The sequence below is a fragment of the Triturus cristatus genome, chromosome 7 (genome assembly GCF_964204655.1).
Source record: "Triturus cristatus chromosome 7, aTriCri1.1, whole genome shotgun sequence".
NCBI classification, from domain to species: domain Eukaryota; kingdom Metazoa; phylum Chordata; class Amphibia; order Caudata; family Salamandridae; genus Triturus; species Triturus cristatus.
Genome location: NC_140590.1, coordinates 749,786,808 through 749,805,135, shown reverse-complemented (window position 1 = coordinate 749,805,135; position 18,328 = coordinate 749,786,808). Strand labels below are relative to the sequence as shown.

Here is an 18,328-nt window from a genome sequence, read left to right as displayed (position 1 = left end):
GAGTCGGTTGATTAGGAGTGAGTGGTTAACCGTGTAGAAGGCTGTGCTGAGGTCTAGTAAAATAATTGCAGCGCAGCCTCCGTTATCTAAAATCTTCCTGGATTCCTTCACCACCGACAGGAGCGCAGTCTCAGTACCCTGCTGCACTCTAAAGCCGGTCATTATTTTAAAGAAAGCTGGAAAGCACAACATTTTACATGCTTCTCAGCTATTTTACAAACACCAGGGAGCAGGGAAATGGGTCTGTGATTTGACCAGTCTTCCGGATCCGGGTTAGGCTTCTTCACAGGGCCTTAACCATTGCCCTTTTCCACAGAGGCGGTACAATACCTGTACGGAACGAAGCATTGATGAGATCAATCAAAACTGATAAGATGGTTTTCCTGATTTTAAAAAGAACAGTAGGAGGGGCAGGATCAGAGGGGGAGCCTGATTTAAGATGGGTTAAAATTTCAAACAAAGCAGACTCATCTAAGAGAGGAATTTCTTCCAGAAGAGCTTCTTCCTGCATGGAGTCGTTTGGTGGCACAGCTGTAAATCTCTTTCCAGAGGGAAGGATTTATAGATGGTTTGAATTTTTTCTGAGAAGAAATCTGCAAGCTGATTACACCAGGATTGGGCATTATCTAAAATCGGTAAAGAAATGGTAGTTGTCAAAAGAGATTTAGCAATCTGAAAGATTTCCCGTGGGGAATTAGCCGCAGATGTTATTTTTTCCTGGTAGTTATTACTTTGTGCGGATTTTATCTCAGTTTTGTAACATCTAATGGTTTTCCTATATTTGGCTCTATTAGCAGAAGAGAAGTCTTTCCTCCATTGCCTTTCAAGTCTTTTACATTCTTGCCTAAATTTCCTGAGCTCTGGAGAATACCAGGGATTTTTCTTGGAGCCGGTATTCATCTGTAACTCCTTCTTGGGCAGAATTTTATCTAACGAGGACTCTAACCAGTGATTAAAGATGTAATTGGCAGTTATAGGGTTGGGATGGGATGTAGGTCTAGTAATTTCTAGCTCATTTTCCCACAGATTCCACGGGAGAGTTGTCCAGGTACGGATAAACTTCTTTATGTTCTGCACTGATGGTTTTGATTCCTGCCTAATCCATAAACAAGGGATCAGGAAGTGGTCAGACCAAGGGAGAGGAATGGGTTGAGACACCGTCAAAGACTGGATGTTGGAAAAACTAGGGTCTAACAGATGATTTTTATTGTGTGTGGGTCCAGAAACTTTTTGAGCAAATTGGAAGGTCTCTAACCCCTCAGTGAGTTCTACTATTTGAGGATGTTGCACCTTATCAAAATGAATGTTAAAATCTCCCAGAACCGTAAAATTGGGTCGGGAGCTGGCCAGATTAGTTACACTATCTATCAGGACCTGATAGAAGGAAGCAGTCGGGCCAGGAGGGCGATAGAGTAATATACCTGAAAAGGTGGTGACTGGGGATAATTGAATTGAAAACAAAATGCTCTCTCAATGAGGTATAGGGCTATTTGAGAACCGGCATTTAAATTCTTCCTTGTAGATAATAGCAATACCTCGTCCACGACCGATCTCTCGGTCTTGCCTCTGAATCATGTAATGAGGAGGAAGGGTTTGGGTGATGACATAATCCATATCTTTATCGAGCCAGGTCTCAGTAAGAAATAAAATATCCGGCATTTCATCCTCCAATAAAATATGGGTTTCCACCGCGTGTTTAGCGAGGGAACGGCAATTAAGAAGAAACATTTTAAATTCCTTTTCCTCACAAAAGTGTTGGGGTCTACCTTGGAGGAGGTCAGTTCCGAAACAACAGTTAGTACATCGTAGGGGGGGGGAATCACAACTGATAGAATGTTTACAATTATGGTGAGCTTCTATTTTGAAACTCAAAAGGTGATCGCGTGAATAAGTGAGGTTGGCGCCAAGAAAACCGGCGGGGGTCCTGGTCCCTGGCCCCGTCCAGGCACGAACGGGCGAAGACGGGCTTGCCTTAGGCGCGCCCATGGTGCGCCCGCTGGGCGCGCCCGCTACGCGCGTCCGCTGCAGGTCGTGTCATCGGCTCCTAATGAGTCCGAGTACGCGAGATCACGTGGGGGGTTTGGGGCACGTTTACAAAACAACTAGAACGATGACCCACACCGTGACTGGTAAGCCTAAAGAAGCATTGAACACAGATCCCGAGTTAAAAGTAAGTCCAATTTAAAACATAAATAGGCAGTATTTCAAAGTTTAAAAAGCGCTCCTCTCCACAAAAAATTCCCCAGCTATTTCCTTCAGTTCCCACAAGTTACTTAGCGAAAAAGAGTCCTAGCGCGGTCGCGTCCTCGGCTCCTAATGAGTCCGAGTACGCAAGATCACATGGGGGGTGTTGGGGCACGTTTACAAAACAACTAGAACGATGACCCACACCGTGACTGGCAAGCCTAAAGGAGCATTGAACACAGCTCCCGAGTTAAAAGTAAGTCCAATTTAAAACATTAATAGGCAGTATTTCAAAGTTTAAAAAGCGCTCCTCTCCACATACAATTCCCCAGCTATTTCCTTCAGTTCCCACAAGTTACTTAGCGAAAAAGCGTCCTAGCGCGGTCGCGTCCTTGGCTCCTAATGAGTCCGAGTATGCAAGATCACGTGGGGGATTGGGGCACGTTTACAAAACAACTAGAACGATGACTCACACCGTGACTGGCAAGTCTAAAGGAGCATTGAACACAGCTCCCGAGTTAAAAGTAAGTCCAATTTAAACATTAATAGGCAGTATTTCAAAGTTTAAAAAGCGCTCCTCTCCACATACAATTCCCCAGCTATTTCCTTCAGTTCCCACAAGTTACTTAGCGAAAAAGCGTCCTAGCGCAGTCGCGTCCTCGGCTCCTAATGAGTCAGAGTACGCAAGATCACGTGGGGGGGTTGGGGCACGTTTACAAAACAACTAGAACGATGACCCACACGGTGACTGGCAAGTCTAAAGGAGCATTGAACACAGCTCCTGAGTTAAAAGTAAGTCCAATTTAAACATTAATAGGCAGTATTTCAAAGTTTAAAAAGCGCTCCTCTCCACATACAATTCCCCAGCTATTTCCTTCAGTTCCCATAAGTTACTTAGCGAAAAAGCGTCAAGTATATAGTACATGCTTCAGCCCCTGGTAGGCCTCTGAGGTACCTGTGCCCTAGGTACATAGTATACCATATACTAGGAGCTTATAAGGCACTCCAGAATCCAATTAAATATGTACCTAATGTACATGCAAACCATTTTAGAGAGGAAGCGGCTAGGATGTAATCCTGATTAGCAGGGCCGCAGCCAGACTAAGGTCGAAAAACAGTGAAACACAAGCAAAAAGTGGGGGTACCCATGTGAAGCAGAGCCTACTCTCCTACACAACACCCCCCCCCCCAAATGCAGGGACATTAAACTAACCTTGACCAGTTGAGTCTTTATGTTCTAAGTGGAAATACCTAGAGAGTCCATCTGCATTGGCATGGTTACTCCCAGGTCTATGTTCCACTGTAAAGTCCATCCTCTGTAGGGAAATGGACCACCTTTGTAGTTTTCAGCCTACATTTGTTTTAGCCATAAGAGGGGCTTATGGTCTGTCTGAACAAGGAAGTGAGTACTAAACAAGTATGGCCTCAACTTCTTCAGAGCCCAAACCACAGCAATGGCCTCCCTCTCAATGGCTGACCAATGTTTCTCTCTATGGGTCAGCCTTCTGCTTATGAAAGCTACTGGCTGATCCTGACCTTCATCATTCAATTGTGAAAGTACAGCCCCTACCCCCAATTCAGATGCATCTGTTTGGACAATGAACTTCTTGGAGTAGTCAGGACTCTGCAGAATGGGAACAGTGCACATGGCCTGCTTCAGGAAATCAAATGCCTTTTAACAGCTAGCTGTCCATTGAACCTTTTGGGCATCTTTTAGAAGTTAAGTCATTCAAGGGTGTCACTACTGATTCATAAACTTTGACAAATCTCCTATAGTAGCCAGTCAGGCCTAAGAAGGCTCTCACCTGAGTTTGGGTAGTTGGAGCAACCTAGTCCATTATGGTCTGGATTTTGCTCTGCAATGGTTGAACCTGGCCTCCACCTACAAGGTGGCCCAGGTACACAACCTGACTCTGCCCTATCTGGCACTTAGTAGCCTTGATAGTTAGGCCTGCTTTTTGCAGGGCCTCCAAAACATTCCTTAGGTGGACCAGGTGATCCTCCCAGGTGGAGCTAAATACAGCAATATCATCATGATATGCTGTACTAAAGGCTTCCAGACCTGTGAGAACTGTATTCACCAACCTTTGGAAAGTGGCAGGTGCATTTTTTAGACCAAAGTGTATTACCACAAATTGATAGTGCCCACTAAGGGTTGAAAATGCTGTCTTTGGCTTTGCATCATCAGCTAGTCTGATCTGCCAGTAACCAGCTGTCAAGTCAAATGTGCTAAGGTACTTTTGCTGAGGCCAAAGTATCTATAAGCTCATCTGCCATTGGTATTGGATGGGCATCAGTCCTAGTGACTGCATTGAGACCCCTGTAGTCCACACAAAACCTCATCTCTCTTTTCCCACCACTGGTGTGAGGTTTTGGCACAAGGATCACTGGACTAGCCCAAGGTCTATCTGAGGGTTCAATAACACCCAAATCCAACATTTTCTGGACTTCTGTCCTGATACAGTCCCTGACATGGTCAGGTTGCCTAAAAATCTTATTTTTCATAGGCAGACTGTCCCCAGTGTCCACTTCATGAGTGCACCAGGTAGTCTGACTTGGAGTCAGTGAGAACATGTGTCTGAACTGATTGAGCACCTGTCTGCAATCAGTTTGTTGCTGGGCAGTGAGGCTGCCTGCCAAGGCTACACTATCAACTGGCCCATCATCAGGGTTTCTTTGAGAGGAGGTCAGGGAGTGGGTCACTCTCTTCCTCCTGTCCCTCATCAGTAGCCATGAGCAAGCCCGTGTCAGCCCTGTCCACATATGGCTTTAGTCTGTTGACATGGAGTACCCTGCGGGGACTCCTGGGAGTACCTTTGTCTACTAAATAAGTAACCTCTCCCTTCTGTTCAACACTTTCTGTCCTGGCTGGTAAACAGTCAGTACAGCCTTTTGGTCATGCCAGGCTTTTTGCAGTTCCTGGCTAGCCTCAAGGTTTTTGTTTGCCTTTTTCATGTACTCAGCCATCCTGGAGCAGAGACCAAGTACATAGTCCACTGTGTCTTGCTTTGGGGGCTGGTGAGGTAACTCCCATCCTTCCTTCACCAAACACAATGGACCCCTGACAGGGTGTCCAAACAAAAGTTCAAATAGCCAACCCCCTTTTGAGGCACCTCCCTGTATGCAAATAAAAGGCAGGGCAAGAGAAGGTCCCATTTTCGCCTAAGCTTCTCTGTGAGTCCTTTGATCATGCCCTTTAAGCTTTTGTTGAATCTCTCAACTAAACCATTGCATTGTGGGTTATAGGGTGTGGTGAACTTGTAGTTCACGCCACACTCCTTCCACATAGCAGTCAAGTAACTAGACATGAAGTTTGCACCCCTGTCAGATACTACCTCCTTTGAAAAACCTACTCTTGAGAACACACCAAGAGAGCTTTTGCCACTACAGGTGCTGTAGTGGTCCTTAGGGGAATTGCTTCTGGGTACCTGGTGGAATGATCCACTACCACCAGTATAAATCTGTGCCCAGATGCTGTTTGGGGATCCATGGGACCAACAATGTCAACCCCTACCCTTTCAATGGGTACCCCACCACAGGTAGTGGTATCAGGGGGACCTTTGTAGTGCCACCTGCTTTGCCACTGGCTTGGCAGGTTACACAGGAGCGACAAAACTCCTTTGTGTCTTCAGACATGTGAGGCCAGTGAAAGTAAGGAACAATTCTGTCCCGAGTCTTGTTCTGGCCTAGGTGTCCTGCTAGGGGAATATCATGGACTAGTGTCAATAGGAAACACCTAAACTTCAAAGGTATAACCAATCTCCTGGATGCACCAGGCTTGGGGTCTCTACTCTCTGAGTATAGGTGTCCATCATCTCAATAAACTTTATGGGTGCCACTAGCATTCCCAGCAGCCTCATCAGCAGCTTGCTGTCTGAGGGTTCCAAGAGAGGGGCAGGTTTTCTGCTCCTGGCTTAGATCAGACCTGGAAGGGCCTCCTGTCCCCAAGAACTCAACCTGGTCAGGTTCAAGCTCCTCTGGGACAGTTCCTTCTACAGGCTCAAGATCATCTCCCTGAGGAGACTGATCAGTATCCTGAGACAGGTGGGAAGGCTCTGCCTTAACCCTAGTGCTCCTCCTCTTGTGAGGCACCTGGTCCATTATTCCAGAATCCAGGGCCTGTCCAGTTTGACATTTTAGCCTGTGACCTGGTCACAGCAAAGACATGTGCAGGGATTCCTAACATTTCAGCAAGTGTCCTGAGCTCCACTTCAGCCCAAGCTGAAGTCTCTAGATCATTGCCAAGCAAGCACTGTACTGGTAGGTCTGCACCTACCACAACCTCTTTAAGGCGAGTTACCCCTCACCAGGAGAAGTTAACAACTGCCAGAGAATGGTCTGTTCTGACATTGCTAGCATTGGTCACTTGGTACATTTCACCAAGTATAATCTGTCCAGGATCCACAAGATCTTTTGTCACCATTGTGACACTTGCTCCTGTGTCCCTGAATACCCAAGCTTCTACTCCATTGATTAAAGGCTGCTGTCTGTATTTGCCCAAGTTACTGGGACTCACAAAGGGGGACATATCCATGCTCCCATCACAGACAAGCACAGCCTGAGTTGCTACTCTGACTAGGCCAGAGTCCATCTCAGAACCGAGGGTCCACCCTACTACACCCTTATTCTGCGTATTCCCACCACCAATTGTAACTGTACTAGGGGGAGCAGGTGCCTTAGGGGCATTGGTGGGGGCTGGAGTATTTTCTTAGGCCTCTGAGGTACCTATGCCCTAGGTACATAGTATACCATATACTAGGGGCTTATGAGGCACTCCAGAATCCAATTAGATATGTACCTAATGTACATGCAAACCATTTTAGAGAGGAAGCAGCTAGGCTGTGGTCCTGATTAGCAGGGCCACAGCCAGACTAAGGTCGAAAAACAGTGAAACACCTGCAAAAAGTGGGGGTACCCATGTGAAGCAGATCCTACTCTCCTACAGTCGCCAGAGGAGCCTTGCGTTTGTGACGTCCTCATCGACGAGGGCGAGCTAGGAAAGAATTTCCGCAGAATGCTGGTGCAGGGGGTATTCATAAGGTGAGAAATCCACAGACAAATGTATCCATCAGAATGTGTGATGATTGATGGTATTTCTCAGACATAAACAGTCTCTCAGACTGCAATGCAGGTGCCACATAAGAGACAAAATAATGCGTTAAACAGTCAATAGCATGATGTATGAGCCATAGCCCAGTGAATGAATGTTAAAGCACTGGTAGCAATACATCATGGAGACAGCTATGATGTAAAAACAGACCTGAAAATGAAATTTGGCTAGAAGCAGGAGGAGTTCAAGTTTTACTGAGTTTCAGCAAGATTCCAGACTCTTTTTAGGCCTTATGGCTTGGTATTGGTATATACCTAGTTCAAAAAGCAGAAGTTAAACATTATTTAGTTTTAATTGCCAAAGAAGGCCCTCTGTTTCCCAGACATAAACACAACCTCACATCATAAGAACCGAGATGAGAATGAGAGACAACATGATAAAGGATCATTAATTAAAGATGGCATGAGGAATAATGTAATGTAAATCTACTCATAGAATTACGTTGAATGCAACCAACAAACTAATTTACTCACGGGTTCCAACCCAGATCAGTTGGGTTAATATAGAGTATCCCCGCTCTGGACACTGTTGCTGGAGTGGCTGTCCTCAGGTGGCTGATCTCAAACAGAAGTCGCATTGTGGGATTTAATGGAATTCGCTCATTGCTAGCCAGGGTGAGAACCTGTAATATCACAAAATGTAAAACTTACAGGTTATACTAGTTCATCAAAAGCAAAATTCAGATGGTTTGGCAGGAACTAAAAAAAGATAGCAAGGATAACGAAAAGCCTCTTTGGATTTATCACCTTGTTATCATCCATGACTGTATTTAAAGATTCAATCCACATCGGATCTATATCCCCATCGAGAACTATCCATTTTGGACCATCGTGGGTAATGTTAGCTAAGTCTCGCATTATGGAAGAAAACAGACCTGAAATGAATGAACATGTTGGTTACATAAAATAACTGTACACCAGAGAGTGTTTGAGAAAGCGCAATCTGTATTTAAGTAATAATTGGTTGCTTACAATCTGGAATACACACTGTTGTACATTTTCTAACCTTTCTGAGTGAAGGATAAGTTACTTACATGTAATCCTAGTTCTCTTCTGTAGGAGGCTGGCTTAGTATATGGTGCAAATTTATGTAAGTGATGCACCTTGCACTAATCCAGGCAACCCTTATGTGGTCTTTGAGAACCATAGAAAGTTCTCTAAGTATTAGCTCTTGAGAGCAGCCTTCAGGCTCATCTTGAAGGAGTGTTAAGCAGCTTGTTTTACCAGTTTAATCATGTAGCATAGGTTAAACATAAAAGAACCACACTGTATTTATATAAAAATACTACATCATCATCAAAATACTTTATTTCGGTTGCGTTACCATAAAAGTGCAAATGCAATAAATACATACAGTGCATAAAAATAGCAGCCGTCGTAGGTGCACAGTCTCATGTCTAATAGATGACCAATTAATCATTATGCAGTGTCCTGTGAAGGGACAGTAAGCCCAAAACAACATAAATAAAAGCAAATCTTCATTTTGGCTGTAGCCGTAAAAGCACAAAATACATTCATATAAAAGTATAAAAAAGAATGTTCACTTTTTCCTTGATATACTTCTATTTATTACTAGGCCTGGGCGGTGAACTCTGCTCCGTTTGCGGAGTTTTCTGCAATCCGCGGTCTGCGGAGCTCGCGGAGTGCAGCTGAGCGGTAAGTTGGTGAGTGCAAGCTGCAGCTCGGGTAGAATTTCTACCCGAGCGGCGGGGAGATCAGCGCGAACTCCACTTAGTTTTTTTGTCACTTTGCAGAGTTCCCCATAGCGAAACTCCGCGGACTATGCTCAGGCCTGTTTATTACACAACACTCACTAACACATTGGTATATCGCCTATCCGGATATATCAACACAACTGCACAATAATACTTCAATTGCAATACGGTAAGAAGCGCAAAAAACAGTGATCTCCAGGGGTAGACCAAATCATATATTAATAAACTGGAATGTGAACTGCAGGAGAGGATGGGATATGGGCCAGAAGACCCAGAGGAGCTTTGGGACACAAGGAATCACCCAAGGTAAGTACCCAGGAACCCCACGGAAGGTGTGTGCAGAGTGGGAACACAGCTGCATGCCCAATGGAATTCAATGGAGAAATGGTGGTTGCAGTTTTGCAGAAGAAGGACCCTTCCCAGAGGACCCTGAAGAATTCCCTCAGATGACAGAAGGTTGGAGAGCCACATTACCCATGGATGCCCTGGAGACCAGGTTACCTACTCCAAGGAAGACAAGTGCATAGGGGTGAAGAGACAGCGGAAACCTCCGCAGACGACAATGGAAGACTTGGAGAAAAGTGCCTCTGGAGAAGTAGGTAAAGAAGTCCGGTGGAATCCAAATGTGCATTCTGGAAGTGAAGAACCTGCTAGCAGAGGGAACAGCCTATGATACTCAGGAGTGACCAGGAGGCATGGAAGAGCAATGCCCACGATGCTGCAGCTGTGCGGGCCAGGGGACGCTGTGGGAGACCAGGAGCCATGCACAATCTGTCCCATGTTCGTGACCAGGTGTTAGATTTGGGGGTGTCTGGTTGGCACAGGTAGGTACTTGTGACAAGCAGGGACCCTTTCCTCTAGTCAGGACAAGGGGATTACCCTCTCAAAATAACCCCTGCTCACCCTCTAGGTAGCTTGGCACGAGCAGTCAAGGCTTATTTCAGAGGCGGTGTAGGTTAAGCATTTGTGACCACATTCAGTAATTTAGTGACAACACCACAAATGGACACCACACTCATATTATATCAAAAATTGTTTAGCTTTTATGTAAGACTTAGCACAAGACCACTTAACGACAAAAATAATCCACAATACTGTCAGCAATAAAGAGTTCTGGTTTAAAAATGCTTATCCTAGAGTTCTGTGCGCTTCGCACCCTTTGTCTGCCTCTCACGGTGATGAAAATGCCCAAAAGAGTCAATCCGGCGCAGCAGACGCTCCGGTCCGATGCGCACACAAATGCAGTGTGAGTCGTTCACAGTACCTTAGTTTGATGTGTCTGGCACGGACGGGGCGATGCAAAAGAAAGCATTGTACGCGGCGATGTCCTTCTGTCACGGTGTGAGCTACGGCTTGTAGACGTCCTCAGTGCGGGTCGTTTGGAACTCAGAGCCGCGTTGTTTGAGGGGACGGTGCCTTGTGCGGTGCGATCTCTTTACGTTGCTGCGTACGAATTGTACCTTGGGAGCTGGCGCCTTTCAGTCTTTAAGCGCGGTGCGAGGCGGCTAGTACGACGCGGATAGGCGAAGCGTACTCCACCTGTCAGTGCGATTGCAGATTTGACATCAGCGGCAGGGTGCGCGGTGATCAGTGTGGCTCGAAGGGGTGAAGTGAAGTGCGGTGCGTGGTCCCCCTGTCACGGTGCGAGCTACAGCTCGTTGACGGCGCTTGTGCGGGTCGTTGGGCTCAGAGTCGCGTTGCTTGGGGCAGACGGCTTGGCACGGGGTTTCACAGAGTTTGAGTAGATCCTACGAGGCGCATACAGCTCCCTGCCTCGGCGCTACGGGGAAAACAGCGTTTCCAGCAGCTCTCCTCAAGGCGGGTGAAGTCCACTGGTCCTGGGACTTCGTTCAGGGGGCAAGCTCACTCACAAGCCCTTGGAGATCTTTGGCACAAGTTAAAAATAAAGTCTTTGAGTCATTCTGCTCTCCTTCAGCAGCAAGGCAACCACTGCCGGCCAATTCCCCAGGTCAGGGACAGTATTCCTCCTTCAGCTTTCCCAGTTCCTTCTTTTCAGGTAGAGGTTTCTTCTTGGCAAATCTGGATCTAATTTCTTGGGAGCAGGGTCCCAATACTTATACCCCTAAATCCTTTGTTCTTCTGGGGTAGAGAGGCATGTGCCTAGTTTAAATCAGCTCTGGAGCACTCTGTTGACATGACTCTGGCTTTTCTTTCAGTGTGCAGGGCAGAGACATCAGACACTCCACAGGAGGTGGAGCCAGCATTGTGGTGGAAAGGCACAGTCCTATTCAGATTCCAGGTGTACTCCTCCCACCCATCTGGATGTAAATCTCTCTATTCACCACCGGGCTGCCCCAGCCTGTCTCCTGGAATTCCCCAGCCCTGTCACTCACAGAAACCAGACAGCAGGTACACATCCTAGCAGAGGCGGGCTGAAATGGTTAGGCATACAAATACCAACTTTCTAAAAGTGGTATTTGCAAACATAGAATATTAAAATAACCTTTACTAAAAGATGTATTTTATTATTCTGAGTTCAGGCATACTAAACTCGAATTTCTACCATGTTCTCTGAGTCTGCTAGGATCATAGAATGTAATAATTCTAACAGCCCATTCTGGCCTATGGAGAACAGGTAGCCTTGCAATAGTGAAAAACGAAAATGGCTGTAATTCACTATTAGGACATGCCACACCCACCAGGGCTTGTCCTACCTTATACTTACAATGCACCCTGCCCTTGGGCCTACCATAGAGGTGACTAATATGAAGTTAAGGGAAGGTTTAGGGACTGGCAAGTGGGTGCACTTGCCCAGTCAGCATGACAGTACCAGACTGCATGCAGGCTCTGCAATGGCAGACCTTAGACACACTTTACAAGGCTGCTTCAGTGGGTGGCACAACCAGTGCTGCAAGCCCACTAGCAGCATTTGGATTTACAAGCCCTGGGTCTGACAGTAAACCAAATAAGCCAATTATGGAATCACCAATTCATACATCAATTTACAATAGGGAGAGCATATTCACTTTAGCACTGATCAGCAGTGGTAAAGTGCCCAGAGTCATAAAACAGCCAACAACAGGTCAGAAAAAATACACGAGGAAGGCAAAAAGTTCAGGGATGACCCTGCAAAAAGGGCCAAGTCCAACACCAGAGAGTCGGTGTCTGCCAGGAACACCAACACGCCTTGGTAGCCGCAACTGGCGTGGAGAACGAAGAAGAAGCATTGTTGGGGCCAGCAAAGTTCAAGGGGCTTACCACAAGCAGCATAGTCAGAGTACGCTCTGAGGAAGCAGGGAAGCTCAATAGAGCAGAAGAACCCCCTCAGGAGGACCCCCAGGCCAAGGGCACAGGAATCGCAAGAGGACCTTGACCAGCTCACCAAGAAGGAAGGCCCATGGTGCAGAGGATATGGTGAGGACACAGTACTTGGCAAGAAGAGATGCTTAGGACTGGAGCTTCTTGTAGCCCAAAGATCTGTGGACTACAGAGCCAACAAGCCTTGGCAATGGCAAGTATACAGGGGTTTGATCACAACAGTTCCAACTAGGGGAACTGGCCTCAAAATTGCGGAGAAAACAGGTCAAGCCTCAAGGGAAGTGACTCCTTCACTCCAAGGGAGATTATATAGGGTGTTCTTGATGCTCACAGGTCTGTTGAAGATCCTGGAAGAAGCACAAACACAAACGATGAAGAAGACTTGCAGAACAGCGAGACATGGAGCAGCAGGATTCTTCCTTGCTGCAGTCTCGGTTCCAGGCAAAGTCCAGGTGTCCAGACGGTCGAAGAGTGACGTGATTTCAGGCATGAGTCTTGTCCCACGACGAATCTAAGGACTCACCCACAGGTAAGCCCTTAAGTACCCTAGGGAAATAGTTGGAATGACTCTTGGGTCACTCCCAGAGGAGGGGCTTGACAGAAGGGAGGGTTCTCCCATGTACTTTGTCAGGTTTCGTGCCAGTGCGGGAGCCAAGGGCTCCCTGAGCTGGCTCAAACTGGAGTATGCAAGGAGGGCACAAAATGTGCCCTTCAAAGCAGTCTGGTGGCGCTGGCAAGCACCCCCACCCCAGCCCAATATATTAAGTCTTATCTGAGAGGATATCACTGTAGGAAAGTGCCCCTTTTTGCATGGTTACCCCTCACTTTTTGCCTGACACATGATGCACTTTTTAATTGGTGTGCCCTGGGTCCCTGCCAATTAGGATCCCATGGCCTGTGTTCTTTCCCAAAGCTGTACATTTGTAACCACGGTACCAAGGACACTGGGACCAGAGAAGACCTCTAAGGGCTGCAGCACCTGTTGTACCACCCTTAGATGCCCTGTACCTTAACACCCACCCACTGCCATTGCAGGCTGTGTGTTTTTGTGCAGGGAAAAGAGTAGAGTCGACATGGCACACATCCCTGTGTGCCATGCCTACAATCCACTCCCCAGGGCCTGGGTAAGTCACCCCTCTAGCAGGGTGCCCTTGACCACAGATGAGGGTACAGTGGCATGAGCCCTGTACCCCTACAGTGTCTAAGTTCATTCTTAGACATTGTAAGTGCAGTAAAGCAAAAAAGAGTATATGGTTTGGTAGTTGGTCATTACGAACTCTACAGTTTAATAGTGGCTTCACTGAAACCTGGGAAGTTTGGTAGCAAAATTCTCAGCAGATTAAACCTACACTGATACCATTGTGGGATGTAATGTAAAATGCACACAGAGGGCATATTAGAGATGTCCCCTGAAAAACAACCAGCCCTGGTGTGGTTCCTGAATGGCAGCCCACCATTTGTCACCACCAGGCAGGGTTATGGACCCCTTGGTAGAGACCCTCTGCTCTCTGGGTCCAGAAACAAATCCCAACCTGGGCAGAGGTGTCAAGCCTCCTCCCCCAGGATGGGCTGGGTCCACGAAAGGGGAAGCTTCAAAGGCCTGCTGCCTTTGTAAGCTGTCCTTGCCTTTTTCTACCTCCAGCAAATGGCTCCCACAGGTTTTGACCCCCACTTTGGGTGATAGAAACGGGGGGAAAACTGAGCTAGGAGGAGAGGTGTGCCCACCTTTGCCAACCCCACCCCTCAGATGGGGCGAAGTGAAACACACATCTGAGCCCCCCTCCATCTTGGAGATGAGGTGACCCAACCAATTAGGAAGAGGCTCATGCCCCTCTCCCACTGGAGGGTGGCATAATAGGAGGTGTACTCACCCCAAGGAAGGGACTCATTGGTCCCAACACACACACCCCTGTAAAGCCCCTAAAGAACAAGTTACTTACCTTCGGTAACGATGTATCTGTAAGAAACATTAGTTAGTTAGATTCCTCACCTTAGAATATCCCCAGGCGTCAGACTGGATCCGGAAAGTTTTTTGTAGCAATACCCCTTGCGCGTCGCTAGGCGTCGTCTGCGGCTCCGCGTCCGTCGTTGCCATTGTGCGCCGGAATGACGTCGTCGGAGTACTTAGACGCCGCCCTCGCACGCTGACGTCAGTTCTTGTACATAGCTTTCCGCGCCAGGGACGCTGAGCCATGCAAGAGACCGACACTGGTGCCAAAAAATCTAGGGCCCTGAAAGGAAGAACCTTAACCCTAGATGTCGGTGCGCAGAACGGGGAGGCTGGGTGGGTCGGTGAGGTATCTAACTAACTAATGTTTCTTACAGATACATCGTTACCGAAGGTAAGTAACATGTTCATCTGAAAGAAACACGTTAGTTAGATTCCTCACCTTAGAATAGATACCCCGGCAATACCAACCCCGGTGGTGGGTCTGCGAACCAAGATCACACCAGAAAGTCCTGGAGAACAGAACGGCCAAAGTGGCCATCTCTCCGGACTTGGCTGTCCAGGCAATAGTGCCTGGCGAACGTGTGCAGTGAAGTCCACGTCGCCGCCTGACAGATGTCCTGCAAGGGGACTCCCCGACCCAGGGCAGTTGTCGCCGCTGTGGCCCGGGTGGAATGGGCTCGCAGCCCAAAAGGAGGGACCTTTTTCGCCAAAGAATAGCAGAGTTTAATACACAACACGACCCATCGCGAGATGGTCCGCTTGTGTAGAGCTTTACCCTTCTTCGCACCTACATATCCAACAAAAAGTTGGTCGTCCACCCGGAACTGTTTTGTGCGGTCCAAATAAAATGACAGCGCACGTTTTGGGTCCAGACGGTGGAGCCTCTCTTCATCTTTTGAAGGATGCGGAGGCGGAAAGAAGGTGGGCAGCGTGACCGATTGCCCGATGTGAAAGGGAGTCACGACTTTAGAAAGGAAAGAAGGACGGGTCCGGAGGACAACCTTATCCGGATGAACCGAAAGGAAGGGAGGCTTAGCTGACAGAGCCTGGAGCTCACTCACCCGCCTAGCGGAGGTGATAGCTACCAGGAAGGCTGTTTTCAGAGTCAGTAGACGAAGTGGACAGTTGTGATGGGGCTCAAAGGGAGCGCACATCAGAAAAGTAAGAACAAGGTTCAAGTCCCACTGAGGCATTACGAATGGAACCGGAGGAAACATATGAGTAATGCCCTTGAGAAAACGTGAGGCAACAGGGGACTTGAAAAGAGAAGGCTGATCAGGAAGCCTTAAGAAAGCAGAGATTGCAGCAAGATAATCCTTTAAGGTGCCCAGATCAGAGCCCTGCTGGGCCAAAGAAAGAAGAAAGAGTAGAACCTCAGAAAGAGGGGCGGAAAGGGGATCCACAGCCTTTGCTGTGCACCATGCCACAAATTTGTTCCACCGGCAGGCGTATACCGTCTTTGTGGAGGGACGCCAGAATGACATCACAGACTTCAGGAGGCGTTCTCTTCGGTGGCGAATAGATCTAACCAAGGCTCTCCCCACTGCAGAAAGAGACCTTGCGCCACGTCCGAGTTTAGACGCCATTCGTGATCCATCATGCACCGGCGGCTGAGTTCGTCTGCTCTGGCATTCAGAGAGCCCGTCAGATGTTGAACCACCAGGGTGATGCCCTGATCTCCAGCCATGTCCAGAGGCACAGAGCCTCCTGACAAAGGGTCCACGACCCCACCCGCCTTGTTTGTTGCAATACCACATGGCGGTGGTGTTGTCCGTGAACACCTGCACGACACTTCCCCGGACAGAGGGAACGAAGGCTTTCAGTGCAAGTCGGATCAACCTCAGCTCCAATAGGTTGATATGGAGCTGAGTCTCCGCCGGAGACCAGAGTCCTCTGATCTCCGCCTCTCCCATATGGCCCCCCCATCCCAGGAGGGATGCATCCGTCACTACGACATGCTCCGGTTGGGGTAGGGAGAGGGATCTGCCGCTGACCCAATTGCGATTCGTGAGCCACCACAGCAGCTGGTTCGCAGTGCCCTCCGAGATCAGGACATGGTCGGACAGGTTGCCGCGATGCTGGGCCCACTGAAACTCCAGGTCCCACTGCAGAGCCCGCATCCGCCACCTGGCGTGAGGTACCAACAGGATGCAGGAGGCCATCAGCCCCAGTAGCCGCAGCACCAACCTGTCCGAAACCCAGGACAAAGGCCGGAAGATGGAAATCAGAGCCTAAATGTCCCGGACCCGCTGTTCCGGCGGATAGACCCGGAACTGCGCTGAATCGAGAACCGCTCCGATGAAAAGAAGCTTCTGGGAGGGACTCAGGTGCGACTTTGGCACATTGATGGAGAACCACAGCAAGTGCAGGAGGTTGGCCGTAGTCTGGAGGTGGGCTACGACTTGCTGGGGCGAGCCCGCCTTCAACAGCCAGTCGTCGAGATAGGGGAAGATGGGAACCCCCGATCTGCGCAGATGAGCTGCGACCACCGCCATCACTTTCGTGAACACTCGAGGGGCACTGGTAACGCCGAAGGGGAGCACGGTGAACTGAAAGTGCTCCTGACCCACCGTGAACCGCAGGTAACACCGGTGGGCCGGCAGGACGGGGCTGTGGAAATAAGCGACCTGCAAGTCCAACGCTACCATCCAGTCTCCGGGGTCTAGGGCAGCCAGAACCTGAGCTAAAGTGACAATCTTCAACCGATCATTCCGGAGGAAGTTGTTGACGCTCCTGAGGTCCAAGATCGGGCGTAGGCCCCCTTTGCCCTTCTTGGGAACCAGAAAGTAGTGGGAATAACAACCACGACCTACTTCTGGACCAGGAACACGCTCGATGGCCTCTTTGGCCAAGAGGGCCGAAACTTCCTCTCGTAGAAGATGCAAATGATCCCCCGACATACGGTGGTTCTGCGGTGGCATGGCTGTAGGGGTCGTCTCGAAGGGGAGGGAGTAGCCCCTTCGGACGATTTGCAGCACCCACCTGTCCGATGTGATGGAGCGCCAGTGGAGCAGGTGATGGCGAACTCTGCCGCCCACTGGCGTGGAATGGGCCTGAAAGCTCGGACTAGGAGGGCTTTGAGGCGGATGCTGCCGGGGTGGATGTGGACTGACCAGCACGTTGACCTCCAGTACTGCCTCGGCGGAATCCACGTCCGCGACCGCGTGCAAATTGGTTCTGCGGCCGGTGGCTGGGCGGGCGTGAGGACGCGCCCCTTCCTTGACCACGAAAGGGACGAAAGGCGGAAGTTTGCGGCCGCGGGGCCGAAAGACCCAAGGACTTGGCCGTGGCCCGGGAGTCCTTGAACCGAACCAGCGCACTGTCCGCCTTCTCACCAAAAAGGCGAGTGCCATCAAAAGGCATGTCCATGAGGGAACTCTGGACATCCCCCGAAAATGACGTGGACCTCAGCCAGGCGTGACGCCCAAGCACCACCGTGGTGGAAATCGCCCGACCCAGTTAGTCCGTGGTGTCAAGTCCACACTGTGAGAAGTTGGCCTGATGTATGATGTCACTAGTTCTAGTGTACACCTCATATCAGGCCAAACAACCCTTATGGTGATTGGTTGTAAAGTCAACCTTATAGACCAGCTATCCTAGCGGTAGCATGGACAAGAGCAGTCTTAGGCTAAACTCTGAATGGCATGTGAAGCCAGCTGTGATACCATATATAATCCCTTGAATACCAAATGAAAGGACACCACAACAGATATATATATAAAATAAAGTGTATTTATTCTAGTCAAACCCTCAGCACTCTTTATGAGATTAGAGGTAAGTACAACACAGTCCTACTTATGCATACATTGGTCACACAGGTAAGTAATACAGTTAGGCCCTAGGGGCCACGCAAACCATATACTAAAGAAGTGGTATAAGGACCACTGTCACGGAAATTGGATAGGCCTAGGCCTAGGGAATCGCTGGGGCTACACTACACTAGCAATAGTTAGGAAGTGGGAGGCCCACGGGATTCAGGTGCAGAGTGGAAACACTCACGCGTAATGCGTAAAAGTCGATAGAAATAGTAGTTGTTAGAAATTAACAGTTTAAGGACACTTCTGAAGCAGCTAGAGAGTCGAGACTCGGA

General features: G+C 48.7%; 1 protein-coding gene across 2 annotated transcripts in view; it reads right to left on the bottom strand.

Annotated features, from left to right (window-relative positions):
• Positions 1-18,328, bottom strand: part of DNAH17 (dynein axonemal heavy chain 17) — a 14,992,541-nt gene that overhangs the window by 7,814,150 nt on the left and 7,160,063 nt on the right. For both annotated transcript variants that reach the window (XM_085617470.1, XM_085617471.1), the window contains 2 exons: positions 8,041-8,168; positions 7,768-7,916 (listed from right to left, as the gene is read on the bottom strand). In XM_085617470.1, the coding sequence (XP_085473596.1) occupies positions 7,768-7,916; positions 8,041-8,168 (277 nt within the window). The remainder of the gene's footprint in view (positions 1-7,767; positions 7,917-8,040; positions 8,169-18,328) is intronic.